The 22,198-nt window shown below is 40.6% G+C and overlaps 1 protein-coding gene across 4 annotated transcripts in view; it reads right to left on the bottom strand.

The window, feature by feature from the left end:
- Positions 1-22,198, bottom strand: part of Pclo (piccolo presynaptic cytomatrix protein) — a 353,455-nt gene that overhangs the window by 130,927 nt on the left and 200,330 nt on the right. For all 4 annotated transcript variants that reach the window (XM_063237492.1, XM_063237501.1, XM_063237500.1 and 1 more), the window contains 3 exons: positions 14,861-17,045; positions 9,282-9,415; positions 3,647-3,737 (listed from right to left, as the gene is read on the bottom strand). In XM_063237492.1, the coding sequence (XP_063093562.1) occupies positions 3,647-3,737; positions 9,282-9,415; positions 14,861-17,045 (2,410 nt within the window). The remainder of the gene's footprint in view (positions 1-3,646; positions 3,738-9,281; positions 9,416-14,860; positions 17,046-22,198) is intronic.

Here is a 22,198-nt window from a genome sequence, read left to right as displayed (position 1 = left end):
GTACACACCAAAAGTTAAATGATTTACTCCCAAAAAAATTGTATGATATTTAATAGATTATTCACACATTTCTCAGTTGTAAATTATGGTACAAAGCAAAAAACCACTATCTATTTGTGCATCTCATTTTGAAATTATTTTTCCAATGAAAAAAACCTGTTTCCCTCTTTTATTTGCAGACTGGAATTGCTTGACTTTTAGGGCTGCGCTTGGCTACACTCATATTTCTTAGCATACTAAGAAAGGCACAGAATAGTTCTATTTTCAGACAGTTCAGAGGCCAGAATGAAAACACACTGGGGATGGCTTTCCTCTTTCTTTTGGGAGGAAGGTGCACTCAAGTTTATTCTTGCTTCTAACACCCAACCACATCCTGTTTCCGAAAGGGAGTTAAGGTCAGGCACGGTGGTCCTGGGAGGCTGATGCAGGAGGATTGCATGTTTGAGCCCAGCCTGGACAACTCAGCAACTTAGATCCTGTCTTGAAAACAAAACACCTTTTATTTTTGTAAAGGACCAAGGAGGTTGCTTGGTACTAAACTAGGCCATGAATTCCACTTGCAGTACTGTCAACAACAACAAAAACAATTATCAGCTTTGTTAGATTTTTCCAGGAATAATGAAGATACTGGAGGTTACATTTACCTCCAAATAAGAACTTACACGTATTTGCTGTGGCGCTGTTTATGCGCATCCAACGCCCCGGGCTAACTGCAGTGAGTGTCCCTCCCCAGGCCCTGAGCCTCCTGCAGGAGCTCTACTTCCCCGCAGCGCGGCACCGGAAGCGAGTCCCGCACAGCAGCACCGCGTGCACAAACGCAGCGCCTCGGAGCGCAGGAGGCCGCGGTCCGCGGGACCGCAGTGAACCGCAGTGTGCTGCTGTGCGTTGGAAACGCTTGGGGTGGACGCACAGAGCGTGTTCTCACACAAACACGAGGGCCTGGGGCAAGGATAAGCTAAATATCTTTCGCCAGTTCGTCCTGCATACAAGGTATGACCAAAATGATGGAATAAAACAACCGTGTGACTAACAGACGCGTGGCTATCAATTCCCTCCAAACACACCCCTCACCGCAGCACGCTCATCCCATGTCCCGGCTGCTTTCCGGAGCAGCTCTGGAGTTCCTCTCTCCGTCGCGTCTTCCTGAGGTGTGATCAGAGCACAGCGAACGCTTCTGAGAGCGCCCTCCAGAGGAAAGCAGGCCCTGAGAACATCGCATGCGCCCCCGTCCGGGTCACCAAATCCGGCTCCCTGCACGGCTTGCTGCTCCCAGAGGATGAAGGGGAACAGGATCAGCTAGGACGCTGAGCCGCCAGGTCGGCACACTAGAGGCAGGCAGGCTCCGGAGCTGAGGCAGAAGGAGGCTCACACTGCGGGGTGCGTGCGTGTGAGGCACAGGGGAGGGTTTTGGGGGGCGTTAATGGCGGTGTGGCTTTTAAATATTTTCAGATGTAAACGTTCACTGTTGTTTTTGATCACACTGCATATATGATTTAAACGTTATACTTGATAAATATTCATTATTTCAAACTTATAAAGATATATTCCACTTAAAACATTAAGTGGCAGTCATAGCTAAAAATAACAATGACCCCGTACAAAGTTGTTTTCAACTAAAGGAGGCTTTTGTTCGGGTGGTCAGTGGCACAGGGTCCACCCAGGAGCCTGAGCATTCTGTTCTGAGGCCCACCTGCCACCAGCCCACTTGCTGATGCTATCTCTTGTATCGCCTTGAAAATTCACATATGGAAAGCTGTTTAAAATTCTAAAGATTTAGTTGAAAATATTACAGAGTTTTTCAAAACACTTAATTTAATGAATTGTGTTTCCTAAACACACATGAAAAATATGTTAACAATCAATATGAGATAAATATAACAGGGAAAATTATTATTATTATAATTATTATCATCTAAGGTAGATACCAAAAGAAAAAACTGGAATGTAGAGAGAAGATACAGTATGCTTCTAGAATTTTTACTGTTGAGAAAATGTGTTACAGTAAAAGACACATGGCTTTTGTCATTCTGCAAAATTTATGTATAGAAGAAAGTGAATTTTGTTTTGAGATTACAATATTTGTAAAAAAACAATAGAACTTATTCATCATTCTTATATTTTAAACTTTTTTCTAGTTGATGTAACAGAAAGTAAATAATGAGTTGCTTAATGTAAATAAGGCTGAGGAATAATTCTTTTAAATAGAAGAAAACACTGGTAGAAAATATATTCATTGACACAGGGTCTTGATGACTTAGGAAAATGATTTGATGATTTCTATTATTCATCCTGCGGAAATAATTTTGGCATTGCTTTAATGTATTATTTTGTTTTGTTTTATGAGCTGAAGGAAATTAAAATATTTTTCAGCAATAGTTTCTACAAAAGGAGCCTGTGGATTTTATGATTCAAACCTGGGATATTTATCAGTGCTTAAAATACAGTTTGAATAACAATAATATTATGAAAGAATTATCTGTCTTTAGCAAAAGAGACATTACCTAGTCCTAAAAGGAAAAAAAACAACGTAAGCCTCCTGGGTGATTCATTTTCCGTGAAAGTAGGGAGGAAAACCACTCAAATCAGAAACTGTGGATCAAAATCTGCAACAATGATTAAAACACAAGAACTATTTCCAAATTTTCTTTGTTATATCAGAGTTGTAGACACCCAGAGCATACACTCAGCAGCTTACTGCCTGCACACCAGTTAATGAATTAATACATACTTTCATGGTACATACATTGGTATTTTATGCTGATGTGTCCAAGAAACACAAAGGATAAGCAACACTTGAATGAGAATATAGGAAATGTTGCTTTAAATTTTCATTTACTTCAAAAAATTTACCTTTCCTCTCACTGATTTAAATAATGGAATATACACTTGGAATATAAAATTGTACTACTGTTCGAGAGCTTCAAGCTCATGACTGACAAAGCAGGACAGGAGCGATCAGGTTGGAGGAGTAGCTGGAGTCCGGACAATCAATACACAATGTGAAATTCTGCTTTGGATCTTGACACAGGGTTAAAGCATTTGGACAAGTTCTTTGGATTTTTTAATAATATATCAATGTTACAAAAAATTAATATATCAATCCTAATTTCTTGGGGGAAATTATTTTATTTTAGTGAAGTAGATTTTAACACTAGACAAACTGGACAAAGAGCAAAAGGCTTCTGTGCTATTTTCTGAAGCCCAAAATTATTTCAAAGCAAGTTTAAATGTTCCCTCATCAGCTTTGGGTTGTAAAAGGGTACAAATAGTGAGACAAAAGAGCACAATTGATCATGTTTGCACTGGGTAAATACATGAATTTATTTCTTAGAAGAACCCAAGACAGTTTTTTACTTCCTATATAAAGATACTTTATATTTCTAAAGCTACTGACCATTTTACTTAACAAATAATGAAGCACTGCAGGAAACGAAAAGTGATTTGATATGTACCACTAGTGGCTCTTTTTATGAGGCATCACATCATTTACGTCTATATGCTAAAATGGAAAGCTTGCTTAATTTTAGACATTTTAAGACATTTTTTGATATAAAAGTGGCTTTCTCAAGTTTAATGAATCATTTAAACTGGAGTCCAAATACATGTGTCACTCTGACACTGGAATAAGAGGGTTTGATTTCTTTACCTGACACAGTGTGGTCCTTGGAGTCTCTTGTGATTTTGATCCGCGCGTGGGGAAAGACGTAGTGCGTGGTCTTCCCGTTCATCTGTAAGATCTGAGACAGACATGCAGTGTGGTGAGCACCAGTATCACATGTATCTGTGCACACAGTCGGGCCTGGTCACTCACAAGCATGCTGAATAAACCAGTGGAGATGCACTAGAGTATTTAGAGTATTCTCGAGAGATGATACTGTGAGACTCTGCCCCTCACGTGGCAGAACCCAACATGTTGCTGAGTTCACTGTGGCCTTCACAGTGGAACCAACTGCTCGTGAAAACGGATTTGTTCTACCAGGGAGATTACTGTGTGCGGCAGCTCTGGAAGATGTCTGTGAGGACAGCAGCGTGTAGTTACTAGTGATGACCCTGTACTGGTGAGTCGGGACAGGTGGGGATGGATGTGGAAAATCGCCAACCTGAGTGTACCCTGGAGAGCCTGGACAGTGTACCCTGAGTGACGATTGTGTTGAAACCGAGAAATCCAGTGACACTGTATCTCTGTCACCATTAGTAGCAGCACCTCATGTTTCGGGTGCTTGACCTTACTGGGAATTACACCGCTGGATACATCTACAGAGCAGGCGGTGTGTGCAGCCTCACTTTGAGTGAGGAAGGCCTTTGCCCTTTCTGATTCCTTCTGAAGCCTCCTCTATACTTAGGTTGTGTTGGTTCTGACTGAGAAGCTCCTGAGTGGAAGCAGTGACATTACAGCTATTGCTGCAGGTCTGTGATCTCCGTTCTCATACTGAGGACCTGCACATGACAGACTCTAGGCTGCATTCTCTCTGTCCCCACCTGGTGAAGCCATGCTTCTGAAACAAAAGCACATCAGCAAATCAAGATTTAGGTTTTAGACTTTATGGAACTTTGATTTTAAGTGAGATTTGTGAAATGATAAAAATAGCAGTACTGAAGGTTCATTTACATGTAAGTTTATGAGCAGGATTGTATCAATAGGAATCTTGCATCTATTATTGCCTGAGGAAAATTTTTACTTAAATTAAGTAAAGAAAAAACTTAGTAAGATATCTGCTATTTTAAAATCAATTTGAGAATTACGTGGCAATATTATTCCAAGATAATGAACAGTATTTAGAACTAAAGGGATGTATATATCAGGGAGACAGGCTCCTAGAAAAATGTGAGTAACCTTGAAGAACTCTGGTGAATCTCTTTGTAAAATTATTAGGATTCTGAACATTAAAAGTAAATAGATATTTAAACAAATACAAGCTAAAATTACAGCCTTTCATTTTTATTCTTAGAATTAAATAAGCTTAATAAGTCCTCAGACAAACATAAAATACTTCCCAAGCCATGGTGAAATCTTGTTAAGTCCAGGAATATTATATAAATTTTCTATAGTAAGTTAAACTATTGTTTGTAGGTTATTAATATAGTATAACCAGCATAAGCAGATAATTCACTCCAATGCTAATTTCCTAGCCCACTAGTCCTACTTAAGTTCACTGGAGCTGGGATTTTGCTCTCCCCTCCTCTTGCTCGGGTCCCTCTCCCTCTGTCCCCCTGGCTCCTCACTCTCCCATTTCTCTCTCACCTCCTCTCCTCTGCCTCCCTACCATTCCCCACTTGTTTTTTCCTTCTGTTCTCAAATCTGCACTTTAAGATCTTTTTTTAACCAAAAACTATGCCAGTCACATTGAAAATTTTACCATATTACACAGAAATGAATTTGGTGTGGTACCATACTTGGAAAAATTGATGCGCATTATTTCATGTCAGCTCAAACATCTTTTAACTGCACGTATTATTTAATGAAAATTTTTAAATGCTATTTTTTCCATCAATTTGCCAAAAAATAAACTGAGAAGTCACTACTTTGCCTTTTGATTTTGTTTCCAACTTCCGGCTTGGGGATTGCTGCAGTATAATCTCCTCGTGCATCTTGCCCAGTGAGAAGGGCGGGCAAGTTTCCTAAATGTGTCACTTTATCAGCTGGCCACTATCTCCTTTTAATTACTATAGCAGTGTTTGCAGAAGGGATATTAAATGTGTTCATTTACATGAATGCCACCTTCACAGCATCTCCACACAATTTCCTGTAGTTTCCTAAGATGTCTACAACCAGCATGGTCATTTAATAGGTTAAAAACTTTCCCTTGTGTAGTTATGAACAATATGATGAAGAATCTTCACAAAGCAAGGATAAGGCAGGTGGGCCACAGTCTTTTGCTAACTAAGGCAGGTGAATGTCAACGTCCTCCAGCAAGCCCTGCCTTTGCCCAATAAGACAGGACCAAGGCCAGTGCAGCATGGAGGTGCTAATGTCCCACCCCCTCGTGCCAAGGTCTGCTCTCTGTTGTCCTTGTCTTTTGAGGACTCTGCATAGACAAAACTGCCATCTCACGCCTCCCAGAATAAAGGCTTGTTTTCTCTTTTTTTTTTTTTTTTTTTTGTCGGTTTCCTTTTTATCGGTACCAGGGATCGAACTCACGACCGCCTGCTTGCAAGGCAGGTGCTTATGCCGCTGAGCTAAATCCCCAGCCCCACTTGTTTTCTCTCTTAACTAGAAATATTTCAAAATGAACTACTTTATCGAATTGAGCCTTCATAGTTATGAATAATATTCATGCCATCATTTATTTGTGTAGATATTCATGCACGCTCTCCCTACCCACCACACAGGCCGGATGCACAGAATGGTGTGCTCTAAGGGTCCCCAGCACCTTTCCAGGTGAGGCACAGCTCTGTCCCTGCTGTGTGGGACCCAGAGCCCTTTGCTCCAGCTGTTGCCAGCCCAGGACAGAGTGCCGGCTGCTGCCTAGACCCAGCTCGCTGCCGGAGGGGTAGTGTCAAGGAAGTCTTCCCACAAGACAGGGCATGGCCATGGGGCCTGAGTACTGACCAGAGCTAACCAAGAAGAGAGGAGCAAATGCCCTGGGAGCTAACAGAGAACAGTCATATGCCAGCACAGAGAGCACAGCGCCCGGTCAGCAAAGACTTTGCTTGATACCAGGCAGGGTGCCGACCACACCCCCGCACAGCGCATGTGTTTCCTAGATGAGCGACTGAAGGAAAGTCTTAGGGACATGTGAGGTGAGGGGAGCTACTCAGTTCACAGAGGAGGGCTAGATTGCCGCTCAACACTGCAGAGATAAAACATGAAACACATGTATTTGAAAGGAAACAAATGCAGGCCTGCAGATTTGGTCATTCCTGCACTGAATATGATTAAGAGCCTAATAAACTTTCTCAAAGGAATCCTTCTATCCCTCTAATGTAGTTTTTACATAAGATATTTCAAAGCAGCTAAGTTAGTGTTTGCCTTCATTAATTTGGTATTATTTCTTTTGCTTCCAGAGCACTTTCAGAGCATAAATCCTGGCTATGGGTGCGTTTTCAAATAAAAATATCTGCATTTATTGGTACCAAGAGCTCAATATTATCTCTTTATGACTAGAGTAGCAAGGGAGGGAATGGAATGAGAATGCCATTTGGCTTTTCTCCAGGCCAAAATGCAGCTGTAGTGAGTTCAAGAGGGAGGATCCAAGCATGAATATTAATGCAGACAGTGTGGATGTTGAATTTCATATAGTTAAACTTTGGAATGTTGTGTAATTAAAGTATATGTTATCTTCTAAGTAATGTCTGTTTTGGAAAAAACAACCTATAACATAAAGCAAATCATTGCCATGAAAGCCCCATGCTCATTTCTTGTTTGGGACTGGGAAGCTGGGGATCCTGAGGGCCCACGGGCTCTTTGAGGTCAGCAGCGCCCCCCTTTTTGGCCTGTGTGGTGGTCCTGGGCTGGCTGCCTGCTAACAAAGCTTTAACCAGATGCATTTTCAGTTTGATAACTGCGTGTGCAGTGGTTTTTGCTCATTTAAGAGATATCAAAGTAGAAATCTAAAAAAGATTAAAATATAAACATTGTTACCACCATGAAAGCACACATTATTCGATTAAATTCGGCTAACAAAGTTTTTTTTAATTTTATCAACCATAGTGAGAAAATTATTAACATTCTCAACATTCTACTAGCTTAATTTTGACATTAATCAATAAGGATATATTGCTTAAAATATGACCGTTTATACATCATCAGTAGATCAAAAGCCATATACCTATGCATGTTAATAATGGAAACTTTAAAGTATCCTGATAAATATTCGTGTTTCATTTGCCTACAAATGAATAAAATTTTAGAAAACATTTGTAGGTGCATAGATATTAGTTTAATGTACTCTTGAATAATATTAGATGAATAAATTTTTGGAGAACACTATTCTGTCTATCCATTGGAAATGTAGATTAAGAAGATGATGTATGGAAGTTTTTTAGCACTTCATTTTATATAGTGTGTCTTATGATTTGATTAAAGTATTTATATTTTTGTATCTTGATCTATTTCTATTGGAAGAAATATTCTGCTTCAGAGAAAAAAATTAGAAGGTTAAAAATGTAACAAGTATGTCAATAAAGAAGCTATTATAATAAAATACACAAGAAAGTTATCTTCATTTGACACATTATTTACTAATTGTAGATTAGAGAAAATAAATTAAAGATTCCAAAATATGTTCAAATATTTTATTGCTTGTCTAATTCCTCATCAAATCTTTTCAATGAGAGAGAATATTTATAATGTACGGAGAAGAATTTGAAGGATACTATGCAGGAAAATGAAAAAATAAAATTTTGGGAGAAGGAAATTTCATTTAGTAGTTGCAGATTTGTCCATGAAAACTACAATTGCTTAAGAAAAAAATCAAATCTGCAAATATAATATATTGACAATCCCTATACATTCTTTTACATTTCAATATGACAATTGAATTACTATACTTTCCATATACGTCTTCTTAGTTGTTTACAGTAAGGTTGTTGCCACACTAGCGAATCAATAACAGTGTAATTTAGGAGTTAATCTATGCTTGTTATGGATATTTTAATGATCATAACTTGTAATATCACAACTTGCAAATATCTGACGTGCTCTGGCAACTGACTCAAGACCATTGGGTTTACCAGTGGAATCTCCTTAAGGTAGCCAACTGTTAATCTAATAGATGTTTTTCAAAGTTTTGTCATACTTGAATTATTATGTGTACCTCTAAGATTTAATTTCTTCTTTAAAAAGATACTAATAAAGTCTAATTGATGGGAGATTTTATACAAAGAAATAAAAATATGATGAAATAATTTTCTCTATTTAGTAGACCTCACTAATAATATCAGTTAGCTCCCTTTTCTGCTCCACGTGAGGCCTCCTTCCTCCCTTAGCAGACTTGGTCTGGACTCTCTCACTTGCTGTGTCTAAGTCCCTAAGCAAACTGGTATGGAGAGAACTGAGAATCTCACACATCCTTGTACTCAGTATTATTGCCAGCTTTGCAGAGCTCCGTGTGCTGACCTTGTGTACCAGTGCTGGCCATGCTATATAAATGCAGTAAGCATCTGTTGGAGGAGCAAATCACTTCCATTGTCTGGCAGAAGGGTCACAGGCATCATTCAAAGCCAGTCGTTTCTGATGAAGCGAAGTGCTTCACTGAGCCATCCCTGACCTTAACCAAGACCACTCCAAGGTGGAACTGACTGTTGATAACCCAAACAAGGATACTAAACACTGTACTTACTTGCTCTTGATGTTGACTGAGCGGCCGAGAGTGGACCAGTCTTTCTGGCAGCTTTCGGTCCAGATGTCCATTCTCCAAACGTGATTCTCTGGGTTTATCAAACCAATCCGTCTCTTCTCGACGCAAGTGATAGGCTTTGGGGACCAAGGAAACATCACACATTGCAACTACACTACACAGATGACAAGAGGCAGACGCCGTTCTGCAGGACCAACATGCACCAGGCTCCTCTCCACACATGCACTTCCAACACAGAGGGAATTGGAAAATCCAAGTTTCCATGATTTTGTCAAAGATAACATTATGTTCACACTCATCCTATAGTCACCTACGCAATTAATTCAGAGCAAAAGAAAAGAGCACCAAATTTTAAAATCAGGATAAAATGAAACATATATAGCGACAGATAACGAAACAAGACCTTTTCTAGTTAAGTTCAGTTCATGAGTCCCAACTTCCTCAAGCCTCCCTATAACCCACTACCCTGCACTGAACACCTCAAGAAACTGCTCCTTGGATATGGAAGTTTCTTTCACTTTTCTGCAGTTGCATAAACCTAGTGCTCATACGTGACCGCTGGCTTTAACAGTAAGTAAATATTTAACAAAACAAAACCAGACATTCACAAAAAGCTAAAAATACTTATTTCAAGGAATGTTATTGCTAGGAACATGTCTTCCGTGAGTATTTGGTTCCATGAGCTTATTTAAAATATATATCTATTCGCTGTTTAATGTCAATAAAATATTTTCTGGAGAAAACACTGGTTTAGAAGTTTGAAAATAAACTGCAAAATAACTTCACATTCTACACACTTTTTTCCCTTAGTGAATACAACTATATTCAAAGTACCGTTAATACGTAAAACATTTCGGCTTGTTCCATTGGTGCCTTCAGGTTTCCTGAGGTTAATGCAGGTTTCTAATCTGGTGATTAAAAGCCCTCTTGTAGCTAAGCTGCAGAACTTGACCTGACGCACGGTTATGTTCTCTGTAAAGGGCCCTTCAGCAGCAGTCCTTGGACACTGCCACCTCCCCAGAGGGTCAGCATCCTTCTCAAGCGCCACCTCAACATGCTGGTCCTTGATGCCCCAACCACACTTTCTTCCACGCGGTTGCCAAACGCCACACTACTCAGTTCTCTTAACCTCCCGTTTTCCTTTCCTGACTACATCCTTACCCATCTTTTCTGTGAAACTTTCTAACCTCTGTTCCCAGGCCTTTGCATCCCTCCTTTGCTGGCCGGCTGCATGTCCATGGTGCCCGCACCACCGCCCGCCTCTACCTGCTGTGAGCCTGGCGGCTGCGCAGCCGCAGTGTTTCGGGTGATGGAAAAGGAGAGGCACGAGGCCCGGCTTCGGGCGGGGACGAAGCTGCACCTGTCTGCCCTGAGCGCACACACTGCGCTGCCTGCGGGACTGAGCCGCGTGCAGGCCAGGCTCCTGCCACCTTTGTCTGGACTGTTCCTCCTTCAGCACTGAAAGCAGCTCCAACACAGGGTGTGACATTCAGGGCACGTTTGTGGAGTGAATGAAGGGGACGATGAGTAGTCACCAACCAGAGAAAAAAGCTAAATGATCATGATAAATATATTTTAAAATAAAGATTATTTTCTACCTGAAGTTCAGGTACACGTCTCTTTCTCACCATCTACTGAATAATTACTGTGGTATACACGGTCTTAATTTAGAGCAAGTGACTAGATTTACAAAAAAAGTCAGTATGATAGGCATTAGATAAGTAAACAAAAATGCATTCATCAGCCTGAAAATTTCTTAATTATCCTTAACTACACTAACATTACTTTTGTCTAATTTGTTATATCATTATTACATATTTCTTGCAAAAATAAAATAATCCATACTGTTTTTAATGAATGACTATGTCATATAATGTTGTATATGATTTAATCTGATTATATAGCATTGCAGGTTGCATTTGGAATATAATTCTTTACAACACATATGATATTCATGGCTAAGTCTGTCAATACAAATAAGGCAGGTTTTCAACTTAATCCAAACTTTGTCTATGTCCAATTATGATTAACTATCTTGATATTACCTGTTACTTTTAATAATATACTTACTTGGCATAGAAACACAAAATGAACCAAGACCAGCCAGGGTGAGTGAGTGTGTTTTTGAGGTGGACTCTGCCCTCATCACCTACAGTGAGTTGTCACAAATGTCAATCATTTGAAAATGCTACCAGCAGATCCATCATGAGAGAGACGCATTTTTACAAAATAAATTTTATAAAAATAATCAAGCATTTCAAATTAATTTAAATAATTTTCTAGAGATTAATATATGCTCTATTTAGAAACTTGATAATTTCTGTTTACTTCTTTACTACAGAATACAAATGACTTATTTTGGGGTCTAGTATTAATAATTACATAAATAGCTTACTTCTCAGTACACAATATTTTGGAAAGATGGTATATACTGATATTTTCTTGAAGAGATGTGATTATGCACACTTAGATTGTTTTGAGAGAAAGAATTCTATCAGTAGACACAGGTACAATTTGACTATTTCTAGCTTAGTTTCAACCTAATGATAATATATATTACGGAGTATAAATTATGTATGTCTATATTTTATCTCATGAACTAGTAAAAATTAATTTTACAGAGTACATCTGAAAAATATTGTATAGTCTATAATGTAAAATGTAATTAAAGTCAAAGAAAGGATGGACTCAGCAAGGAATTTAAATGCAGTTAAATTCTTTTTATAGGATAGTACTAAAATAGCCAGTTTCAAGTTACACTACTCAAGGTTATCTTGGTAACATTCACAGATATAGCACTACGTTTGTCAAAACTTTGTTTAGGGGGCTGGGAATTTAGCTCAGCGGCATAAGTACCTGCCCTGCACCCGGTACAGGAAAAAAAGAAAAAAAAAAACCCAAAACTTTATTTAGAAAACTACTCTGGGTTTGTAAATATCAAGAATTACATGATTGGTAAGTATAGTTTCTACGCTGTCCCTTGAAATTTAAGATTTCAAAAGGAAAGCAGAGAACTTCCCACCAGAGGAAATAACCGTATGCATGTGATATGAAAACAAAGAAAATACGTAACATTTTACTATACACATCTTTTAAAGGCAATCACTGTAATTCAGATAAATTTCAATTTTTGTATAGCTGTTCTTACATTCTTTATCAACATAATCTTTTTTTTTTTTGTCTTTTTCCTTTTTATCGGTATCGGGGATCGAACTCACGACTGCCTGCTTGCAAGGCAGGCGCTTGTGCCACTGAGCTAAATCCCCAGCCCCCTACCAGCATAATCTTTATGAATAACTTTTATCTGTTTAACTTTAAGCACCATTTTTGTCATAAAATTTCATTTACGTTGTATTCTTTGGTGTCACCTGTGCAGACTCAGAACTGTGTGAGCTGTATCATGTCTCAGCATCTACTTTAGGGAAGCAGTTCTTCATGGTGCTTGATGACTGACTGCATGTGTCCATCAAATATATAAACGGGAAATGAGCAATGAACACTCAGGTATGCTGGTGTAGTTTCATGCAAATAAATGTTACATCCTGGGATGTCCATAAACATCTATATATCTAAAATATGTTAAAAATATCTGTAAGTAATAAATAAATGAGTTTGGGGCCAGGGATTTGGTTTAGCAGTGTAATTGCCTGCCTGCGAGGCACAAGGTCATGAGTTGGATCCCTGGTACTAAATAAATAAACAAACAAATGACTGTCAAATTCTCTCCAGGTATATGCTCACCATAGGAACAGAGCCTTTATGGCTTAGTTAGGCCATAGATGTGGAGAATTTATTTTACTACAGATACGACAACTGAAGGACCTCCTTATAACTCTAAAACAGTATAAAGTGTATGCAAAATGTGGATTAGAAACAAGAGAAAATGCTAAAGACTTTCTAAATAATATAGTTTTTTAAGCTGTATCAATTTATTCAAAAAATTGATAAATTAAAAAAGACACACAGGGAGTGCTTTATTTATATGACCGTCTGGCACTAAAAGTAGTCGTTCCTTCAGGCTGGGAAGAAGGAAACAGATCAGAGGGTGACCTGTCTATTCGAATCCCACAAGAAAAGTAGCTGGCCTTCTGTGAGAGTCAGTGATTATTTTAGTTTCATAAAGTGGTAGGTTTGAGTTCTAAACTCATCTGTTTCTAAATACAGCAAGAGACAAGAATTCATTTTCATTGAAATGTATTTTCCCCTCAAGTCAAGAAAGAACTTTGACCTGAAAGAGTAGATGCTTACGTTAGCTTAGCCCTTTGGAGCCTCCAAAGGATTGAAGTGACAGTGATTTTACTTGATCAGAAATATTTTATATCTAGGACTCCAACTCCACTTTATCTCAAATGTAAGCCATAGAGGGAATTAAAAAAAATCAAGAGTCAGAGTCCTCCTCAATATGGGCATGGCTCCTCCCACCCTGGTATTGCTTCTCTCTTATTTCCAAAGGGAGACTTACATTAGAGAATATCCTACATTCTTATGGCATTGTATGATTAAACAAGGTATCACTGTATTTATTTATTCATTCATTCATTTTTGTGCCAGGGTTCGAACTCATGATCTTGCGCTTGCCAGACAGGCACTATGCTGCTGAGCTATATTCCTAGCCCAAAATATCATTTTAAACCAATTCTTACCTGTGTGTATGTGACTTAAACAGAATGTTGAGTATGAACAACTAGCAAAACAACTATGTTATGATGCAAAAAGCAATGCTAAGCGGACAAACCATGCTTGAAATCCAATTTGCTAAAATTCCAAAGTGCGAAGGTTTCAGCTGAAAACTAAAGAATGCCTCACACATACTTAGGTTATTTTTAATATCTTTAGTCCTAAGCTTTCTAGCATGTAACATACAATGTATGAATTTATCAAAATAGTATTCATGGGCCAGGGATTTAGCTCAGTGACATAAGCGCCTGCCTGGCAAGTGCAAAGCCGTGAGTTTGATCCCTCATCCCATACCAAAAAAAAAAAGAAAAAAAAAAGAAAAAAAAGTATTCATGAGCGATACAGCGTAAGTCTTTTAATGAGGATGATAAAATCCTGCATGATACCAGTTCAGACACTATTCCTAAATGCTCAAAAGGAGAATGTCCTCTGAATTGATAATTCATCCTATAAAAACTATATAATTATTGTAAAGTCTAGCAAATGGAATTAATAGCTGTAATTCCTGATAATTTCACAAACTAAAATAAACTGATGAATAATTTCAAATGTATTTAAAAGAAGAACAGTAACAATGAAACTTTCTAGCTGTGGATTTAAAGAATGCCCATACTTTATTGGTAGAATTATGTCATAATGGTTTTAGATAAGCAGGCACAAAACAAACCAAGCAATCAAGAAACTCAACCATAAAAGAAGGAGGTGAAAGCGAAGAAAAGCATGCCAGGAAATCATACACAAGATGAGACGTCCACGGAGAAGGACGGCAGTGGAGGTTAACATGCAGCACGCACACTAACGTGCAGAGCGCGTGCGGAGAGCGGGGATCGCACATGCAGCAAGCCAGCGTCCGCGCCGGGCGGTGCGGCCGAGGCCCGCGTTACCTTCGCTGTCCGACATGGCGTGCTGGAAGTCGTCCATGATGAAGGCCGCGATGTCCCGGTCGTACCCTCGAGTCCGCGACTCCTCCCGCATGTGCTGCTGCACCTCCGGTAAGGAGTGGCTGGACCCGAACTGGTCCCTGGTGTCTGCAGAGATGGGCGGCAGGGGTCCGGCCGCAGCCCTGGCCATGCCCATGGGCTGGCCCACCGGGCTGAGCGGGCTCTCCTCCTCGGAGTTCTGGGCCACGATCGGTATCCTGCCCCGACTCTGGCTGATGGGCAGGCTGGTGGGCTTAGTTCTGCCCGAAGGGGACGCATGGCCGAAGGAAACGTCCAGAGCTTCGGCCTCTTGCGCTTTCAGCCTGAGCGAGGAGCTGGAGGAATCCCTTTTGATGGACAAGTCCAGCCCGTAGACCGAGGAGGGCCGCGAGGACGGCCTGGACCTGCTGCCGCTGCCGTAGGGCTTGTCGGCTTCCTCCTGCAGCGCAGAGCGAAGGGTGCTCCCCAAAGTCCCCAGGCCCGAGCCCAGAGAGGACCCCAGGAATTTCTGTTGGTCCGTGATGTTCTTCCTGAGGCCAAAGGTGATGTCGTCCTGGAGGAGTCTTGCCCTGGAGGAAATGCCACCCAGAGACAAAGTGCTGGAGTTCATGTAGCTGGAGTAGTCAGGCTCCAGGTCCCTACTTTCCTGGATGGGCGAAAACTTGGACATTTTGGGGTCAATGAGAGCCTTCTTGTGCTTGGACTGCTTCTGGTAAAGGATGGCTGCGGGCAGCTGCTTGGCCGCCTGCTTCTCCAGCGTCAGCCTGCTGATGCTGTACTTCTCCGACTTGGGGAAGTGCCGGTAGCCGGTGTCCGCATGGTAGTAGTGGGGGAGACCGGCCAGGTGGTCCAGGCTCTCCGCTCCTCTGCGGAACTCTTGTTTGATCTGCTGTTTCAGGAGCTTTAACTCGTAAGGCTCCTCCATGGGGTCGTCCTCTGCTTTCACGTACCCGTGCAGCCGGGAGGAGGTCTGCAGGGGCGCCAGGAAGTCCGTCACCTCCTGGGACCTGCGCGCCTCGGTGGTCCTCAGGAGCCGGTCTGTCTTGGCCAGGTCCTTCTCGTGAAGGCTGAAGGCTGTGCTCAGCGCTGCGGTCCCCTTGGTGATCTCCGCGAGGTCATCGATGAGGACGTAGTTCCGCGAGGTGTGGTGGTCCATGTCCGCGTAGAAGGACTCGGCCGAGATGCTGGATATGGGGCTGCTGGCCATGCCGCTCCTCTCCTCCAGGCCGAGTCTCAGGTCCAGACTGTTGTACTTACTGCCCAGGTGGGAAACGGCGTAGGAGCTGTCGGTGGACACAGGCGCTATCATCAGGGGCTGGTTGCGGATCACTTCGTAGTTGGACGTGATCTTGGGCTCCAGGTACAAGGCGGTCTGCCGCGGCTTCGGCTGAATCACCATCATCTGGGAAGGGAGCTGGTAGGACTGCTGTGGGGCGGGCGTGGGCTGGGCCTGGGGCGTGAAGGACATGGTGGCCACGGCCTGGAAGGTCGGCTGGGTCTGATAGGGCGAGACCTGCTGGTGGAACAGCGTCTGCTGCTGGAAGGGCGACTGCTGGGTGTAGGGGGTGGGCGCCTGCGTGGGCGGGGTGGGCGAGAACTGGAACTGCGTGTAGGGGCTGGAGGGGGGCGCGAGCTGCGGCTCGCTCTGGGTCTGCGGCGGCAGGAACTGGCTGAACTCGGCCTGCGGGGCCGTTCTGGGCCGCTCCCCGCCGTGCTGGCCGTCCATGCGGCTGGGCCTGGCGCTGCTGACCTCGCTGTCCGACATGTAGTCCCGATCCTCCGCCACGCCCTGCAGGTAGGCGCGCTCCCTCTTCTCCCTCTCCTTCAGCAGCGCCTCCTTCCTGCGGTTGATCCCCATTTCCAGGTAGCGCAGCTTGGCATCGATCTCCTTCTCCTCCTCGTCGAGCTCGGCTTGCTTCTTGCGGAGCTTGGCCGACTCCCTCTCCACTAGGTCCAGCTCGCGGTCTATGTCCTGCAGGATCTTGGCGCGCGCCATGGTGTTGGTCCTGCAGATCCGGCGCCTGGTCGCGGTGCCCGCGCCTCCGAAGGCCTGCACGCCCGCGGGCGCCTCCTCTGGGGGTGGGTTGGGCAGGGTCCGCTTCACTTTCTTCTGGGAGCCAGAGGGGGTCATGGTCTGAGATCCTTTTGTCTATAACCAAGTAAATGAAACAGCGTGTGTTATTATCAAAGAGACAGAATGGCTCACATTTACATTAAGGCGATTCTAGCAATAACAAAAGAATAAAAGAAATTATGTACAATTTCAAGTATTAGTGTTATCCATGAACAATATTTTCCTTCTTGGTAAATTGGTTACAATGTTAAAACATTAGAGATAAGTTTTGAAATCAGCACCAAACTTGCTGAGTATGCAGGATTACATTTTAGATTCTAGAACACTGAGAAAGTCATATTCCCTCTAAATGAATACGTGTAAGAATACTTCCTGGGTCTGTCCCCAGAGCGTTGGTGTTAGGTACAGGCAGGGCAAGCTACAGTGAAGAAGCTTCCCCCTAAGTCTCCTCTGTGGCCTCTCTGGCCAGCCCTGCTGCTCCCCGCTGGGGCTGTCTCTCCTCCTCCTCAAACTCCACACAAAACAGGCCATGAGTGAGCTTCCTATCTACTCTTTCAAGAGTTTTCAAGATTATTTATTTCTTATATGTTCTTCGAACTTCAGAATCCTTTAATAATTCTAGTTTCTTCTCAGCATTTTAGCAACTTGCATAGGAAGCAAAAAGACTGTAATAAAAAGTCATTAGAATCATATTTAATCAGATAAAGTATATAGTTGATAAGGTGAAGTATTTTTTTACATTGGGGACTAGCTCAGTGGCACAGCACCTGCCTGGCAAGTACAAGATCTTGAGTTTGATTCCAGGAAAAAAAAAAAAGTATTTTTACTTTATTTGGTTGGTCATGAAATTGCCTTTGGAGCAGCGTGGGGCGGAGGGATGGTACAGTGTTACAACAGCAGCAGGCATGAGCCACCATTCTGACACTACACTACAGGAAGCGCTGTTCTCAGAGTTACCAAGTAACCCGAGCTCAGGTCTTTCCTTCCTCTCCCTCACAGCCCAGAGGCGGAATTCTCTCCCTTCTCCAAATACTAATGGGTCCAAAAGTACTAGGAAACACAGGAGATTATGGATTTTTGACGCAAACGTTATGCCTTAATGAAACGCATTTGTCAAGATTAGGCTTCCATTGCCTTCTCATTTCCAAATCCATTTCCTTCATGGCTGTTATCTGCTCTCTGGCATCACATTTCTGCTCCTACCTCACAGACCACTGGCTGCTTCTCTAACAGACATCCTACTATCAAGCAACATGCAGGGACTCACTGGCCGTTACATGTATTTCTGAAATTTAGGACATTTGATGGGTGTGAATCAATGCTGTGCGAACGTGAAAGAGGTTACAGTGATTTTCTAAAGCTGTATTTTGCAGATGTTCCTCCCAGCAACATCTGTAGAAACCTAGGCATATTCTTAAGGGAGCTTCCCTGGACACTGCTTATTATCTTTTACTCTCAATTGTTTTCACTTTCTGTAACAGGCACAATTAAGTCATACAGTTGTTATACAGATGAGACAACTGTGTGACACTGTAGCTACCAACTAAAAATGAGGTCCTTAAATTTTACTTTTATAGAAATTATGTTTTTTATAAATGCACATTACAAATCTTTTAACAAATGTTTACTCATAAAAGTATGCACTTTTCATTATAAATATCACTAAATGGCAATCAAATAATTGAAATCTTACAATTATCTTAATAACTGTATGTTAATAGTAGCACAGAAATGTGTCTCATCTCATAATTTTTAAAGCTTTTCTATAATAATCTCCCAGTCATCTGAGAATGATGGTGTTTATTAGGAGGCTGACTATTATACACTGTTTGCTTTCCTTGATACGCATGTGGTACATTTGGGATATGTGTAACAATTTTAAAATTTAAGATTTTCTTCTATTCCACATGCCTATGAAATGGTTTAAGGGTACTTAACTTTATTATCCTGAAAGTATTATAGCATTGAATAATATGGAGCTATTTCATAAGAACATCTTATTTCACCAAAGGAGATGGACATGTCAAACATCCTGATCTGATTTTTAAACAAGGCATACACTTGTCAAGATATCACACAGTACTCCATAAATAGATAGTTACTGTGCATCAAAAAAGAAGTAGAGAGACAAACAATAAAAGAAAAAAAAAACACTGGTTAATGCAAATCTAAACACTGGTCTGAGAAGCAAGAAAAAGCACAAGACAAATTATTCCTAGGGAGAAAACAGAGGATGAAATGAAATTTCTTGGTGGCAAAATACATTTGAAATTTCATCTTTAAAATTATTATAGGTACTTATTAAGTGGGTACAAATATTTGTTGAATGAAAGAATGAAGAATGAAAGGATAAAATAAGAACATTATTTTTAACAGCTCTTAATTTTTCAGAATTCACTTAGTACTGGAGTATACACTTTGAAGAACCACAAAAGTGTATTTATTACATTAAGAGTAATTCTTAATGACATAAATTGGAAGCCAGTTTTAACTCTTGCTATTATTGTTCATACCTGTACGCAATCTTTTTCAAGTTTAACGTAGTTTCATTGTTCACAACTTTCATTCAAGAGACTAGGAACAGCTGTTTTTTTTTTAAATAAAGTTCTACATTAAAGAACATTCTGGGTAATGAGCATTTCTAATTATACATACACATATGCATACTCTTTAAACATGACACATAAGGGCATATTCCAAAAATAGGAACTGATCCATATTTGTTAATTTTTAATTACCTAAAAAGAGGAACCAACACTCAGTTTTAGTTCCTTGCATGTAGGTATACTAAATCCGTAACTACCTATAGTATCTAATTCATATTTTGAAAAGAACTAGGTTCCAGTTCCAAATATTGCTCCAAAACGACTTGCTCAGCACTTGAATTGTGTACCATTAAGCTGTTTGGGCCGTGATGGCGTTGACAGTGATATTCAAATTGCTGGTATTGATAAAGCATGAAAATAAAATGTAGGTCAGATCAAGGAGTCCCAATGCAATGCCAACAGAGGATTACTGGGACCAGGGCAGAGGCATAAACCTGAAGCCTAGGTAGGCAGCCAGAAGGTAACATGGCCACAGCAGCTTAGGATGCAATTAGAGCAAAGTTAAGCCCCATCTGACAGGATCCTCTTTAAGTTACTATCACAAAGAAACACAGGCCCAGTATGGTGAAATCTTCTGCTTTGGTCAGAAGTAGAAAATTCCATTTAAAATGTTGGCCTGTACTTTAAATGGCTTCTATGATTGAGACCCAAAACACCACGGTTTGTAGCTGCACTGGCAGAGGGGGATCCGAGAAGATCAGCTCTGTTTCCCTGAGGGCACTGGGGTTGTGCGCATGGCCAGGTGAGAGGTAACAAGCACGCTGCTGCAGTTTCTGGCCAGGATGGCAGAGGCCAGAAGGAGCACCTTGAGCCATGGAGAAATCCCAGCTCCTAAGCTTCACAGCTTTCCTTGTCAGCTCTGGTAACTGTAAAACAAGATCATCTCATGCTCTCCTCCACAATGGGGCTTTTCCACTTCTGTTGTTCACAGCAATCACAGCGATTCACGTCTGTGCCTATGGCTTTCTGCTAGGCACAGTTGTGCGTAGGGAACCCAATCAGCAGAACCACTGACAATGAATCCTGGATTTCAGTTTTAGGGTATGCATGCATGCACTCTGTTTAGATTGATTAGGATCACAAGCAACACATGCAAGTATGTTTGAGAAACTGAAGTGATGTCTCATCGTTATACCTTTAAAGGAACTGAATTTCAAGACCATAAATACTGTATAATCAAAGTAACATAAATAATAGCATTCAAGACTCTAAAAACAGAGAACCAGAACAAAATATAATCTGCTTAGAGAAGATAAAGAGTTATGTAAAAAGAAGCTTATCAGAATTCAAGGTGCTGTAATTGGAAGTCATAAACAGAGGCGATAAGAAAAGTCTGGGAAACATGTGATGGGTATTGAGATTTTTCTTGTTGATCAGCTTGGTCAAAGTTGTTTTCAGAAAGATCTTGTGTCTTTTCTCTGAAAAACAGTTTTGCACAACAAATACTGCATATGCAAATTTAAAATACATTGAAATAATTATGCAAAGAGTAGATGAAGGGAAAGAAACACAGAATGGAAACTGAAAGGTGACTAGAAGAATATCTAATTATAGATGGTAGTTCCAAGGGGATAATTGGGATGAGAGCAAATAACTTTCAGGATAAATTTTGCTGTCAAAGTTATTTTAAACATTTTTTTTTCTAATGAGAGTCAATTTAAATCACACAATCTATATGATAAAAAGTAAGAAAACTTTGCTTGTTTTGAGATATTGGGAATATTATTAAAAATAATTAAGCTATATGTAGACACATCATCTTAAAATTTTAAGAACAAATATAAAATGTATAATCTCATTATAAAAGAATCCAAGCTCAATCCAAGAATGAGAAAAGAAGGATATATACTTCATGCAAAAAGCCAAACAATCTAAAAATATACGGGAGCAAGGCATGGTGGCATATGCCTATAATGCCAGTGCTCCGGAGGAAGAGGCAGGATTATGCTAAGTTTGAGGCCAGCCTGGAGCTGCATGGGACCAGCCTAAATGACATAAACAGACCCTGTCTCAAAACACCATGAAGTAAATATGTAAGTGCATACATACATATATGCACACAGCAATCACTGTTTAAATTCACAGATGCTGTACAAAAATCATTTAACTATTATATACAGTAAATATGGCAGAATCCAATTCATTAATTTCTTAAAATAGTTAAGTATAATTCTAAAATTCATTGTGCTGTATAAAGGTACTAAAATGCACAAGACAGAAAGAATTTTTAACTTGCCAATGAAGAACTTCTTGTCACATATTGGAATAGTTTTTTAGCAAACTTCCGAATAAAGAAACTATCTCAAGATAAATTCATTTAGCCTGATCTATTACACAATGTGTACATGTAGTGAGATTTACATAGTACGCCATTAGTGTATGATTTTTTTTTTATATTTTTGTGCATCAGTTAAGAAGATTTTAAAAAGGAACTACTTCAGTGTTGTGATAAATAGCTCTCCTTGTCAGTATCCGAGGTCTACTTCTAGAGACACATGGGAATGTATTTTGCATCTTGCAAACATAGCAAGACACAGTTGCTATTTGAAACAAATGCTCTTCATCATAAGCACAACATTTCATATTTTCTTTCAGATTTATACTTTCAGTAAGGTGGAAAAT

The sequence above is a fragment of the Cavia porcellus genome, unplaced genomic scaffold (genome assembly GCF_034190915.1).
Source record: "Cavia porcellus strain 051 isolate PalLab524CR breed Dunkin Hartley unplaced genomic scaffold, mCavPor4.1 scaffold_2, whole genome shotgun sequence".
Taxonomy (NCBI): domain Eukaryota; kingdom Metazoa; phylum Chordata; class Mammalia; order Rodentia; family Caviidae; genus Cavia; species Cavia porcellus.
The sequence above is the reverse complement of the archived record's forward strand: the minus strand, read 5'-3'. Positions and strand labels throughout refer to the sequence as shown.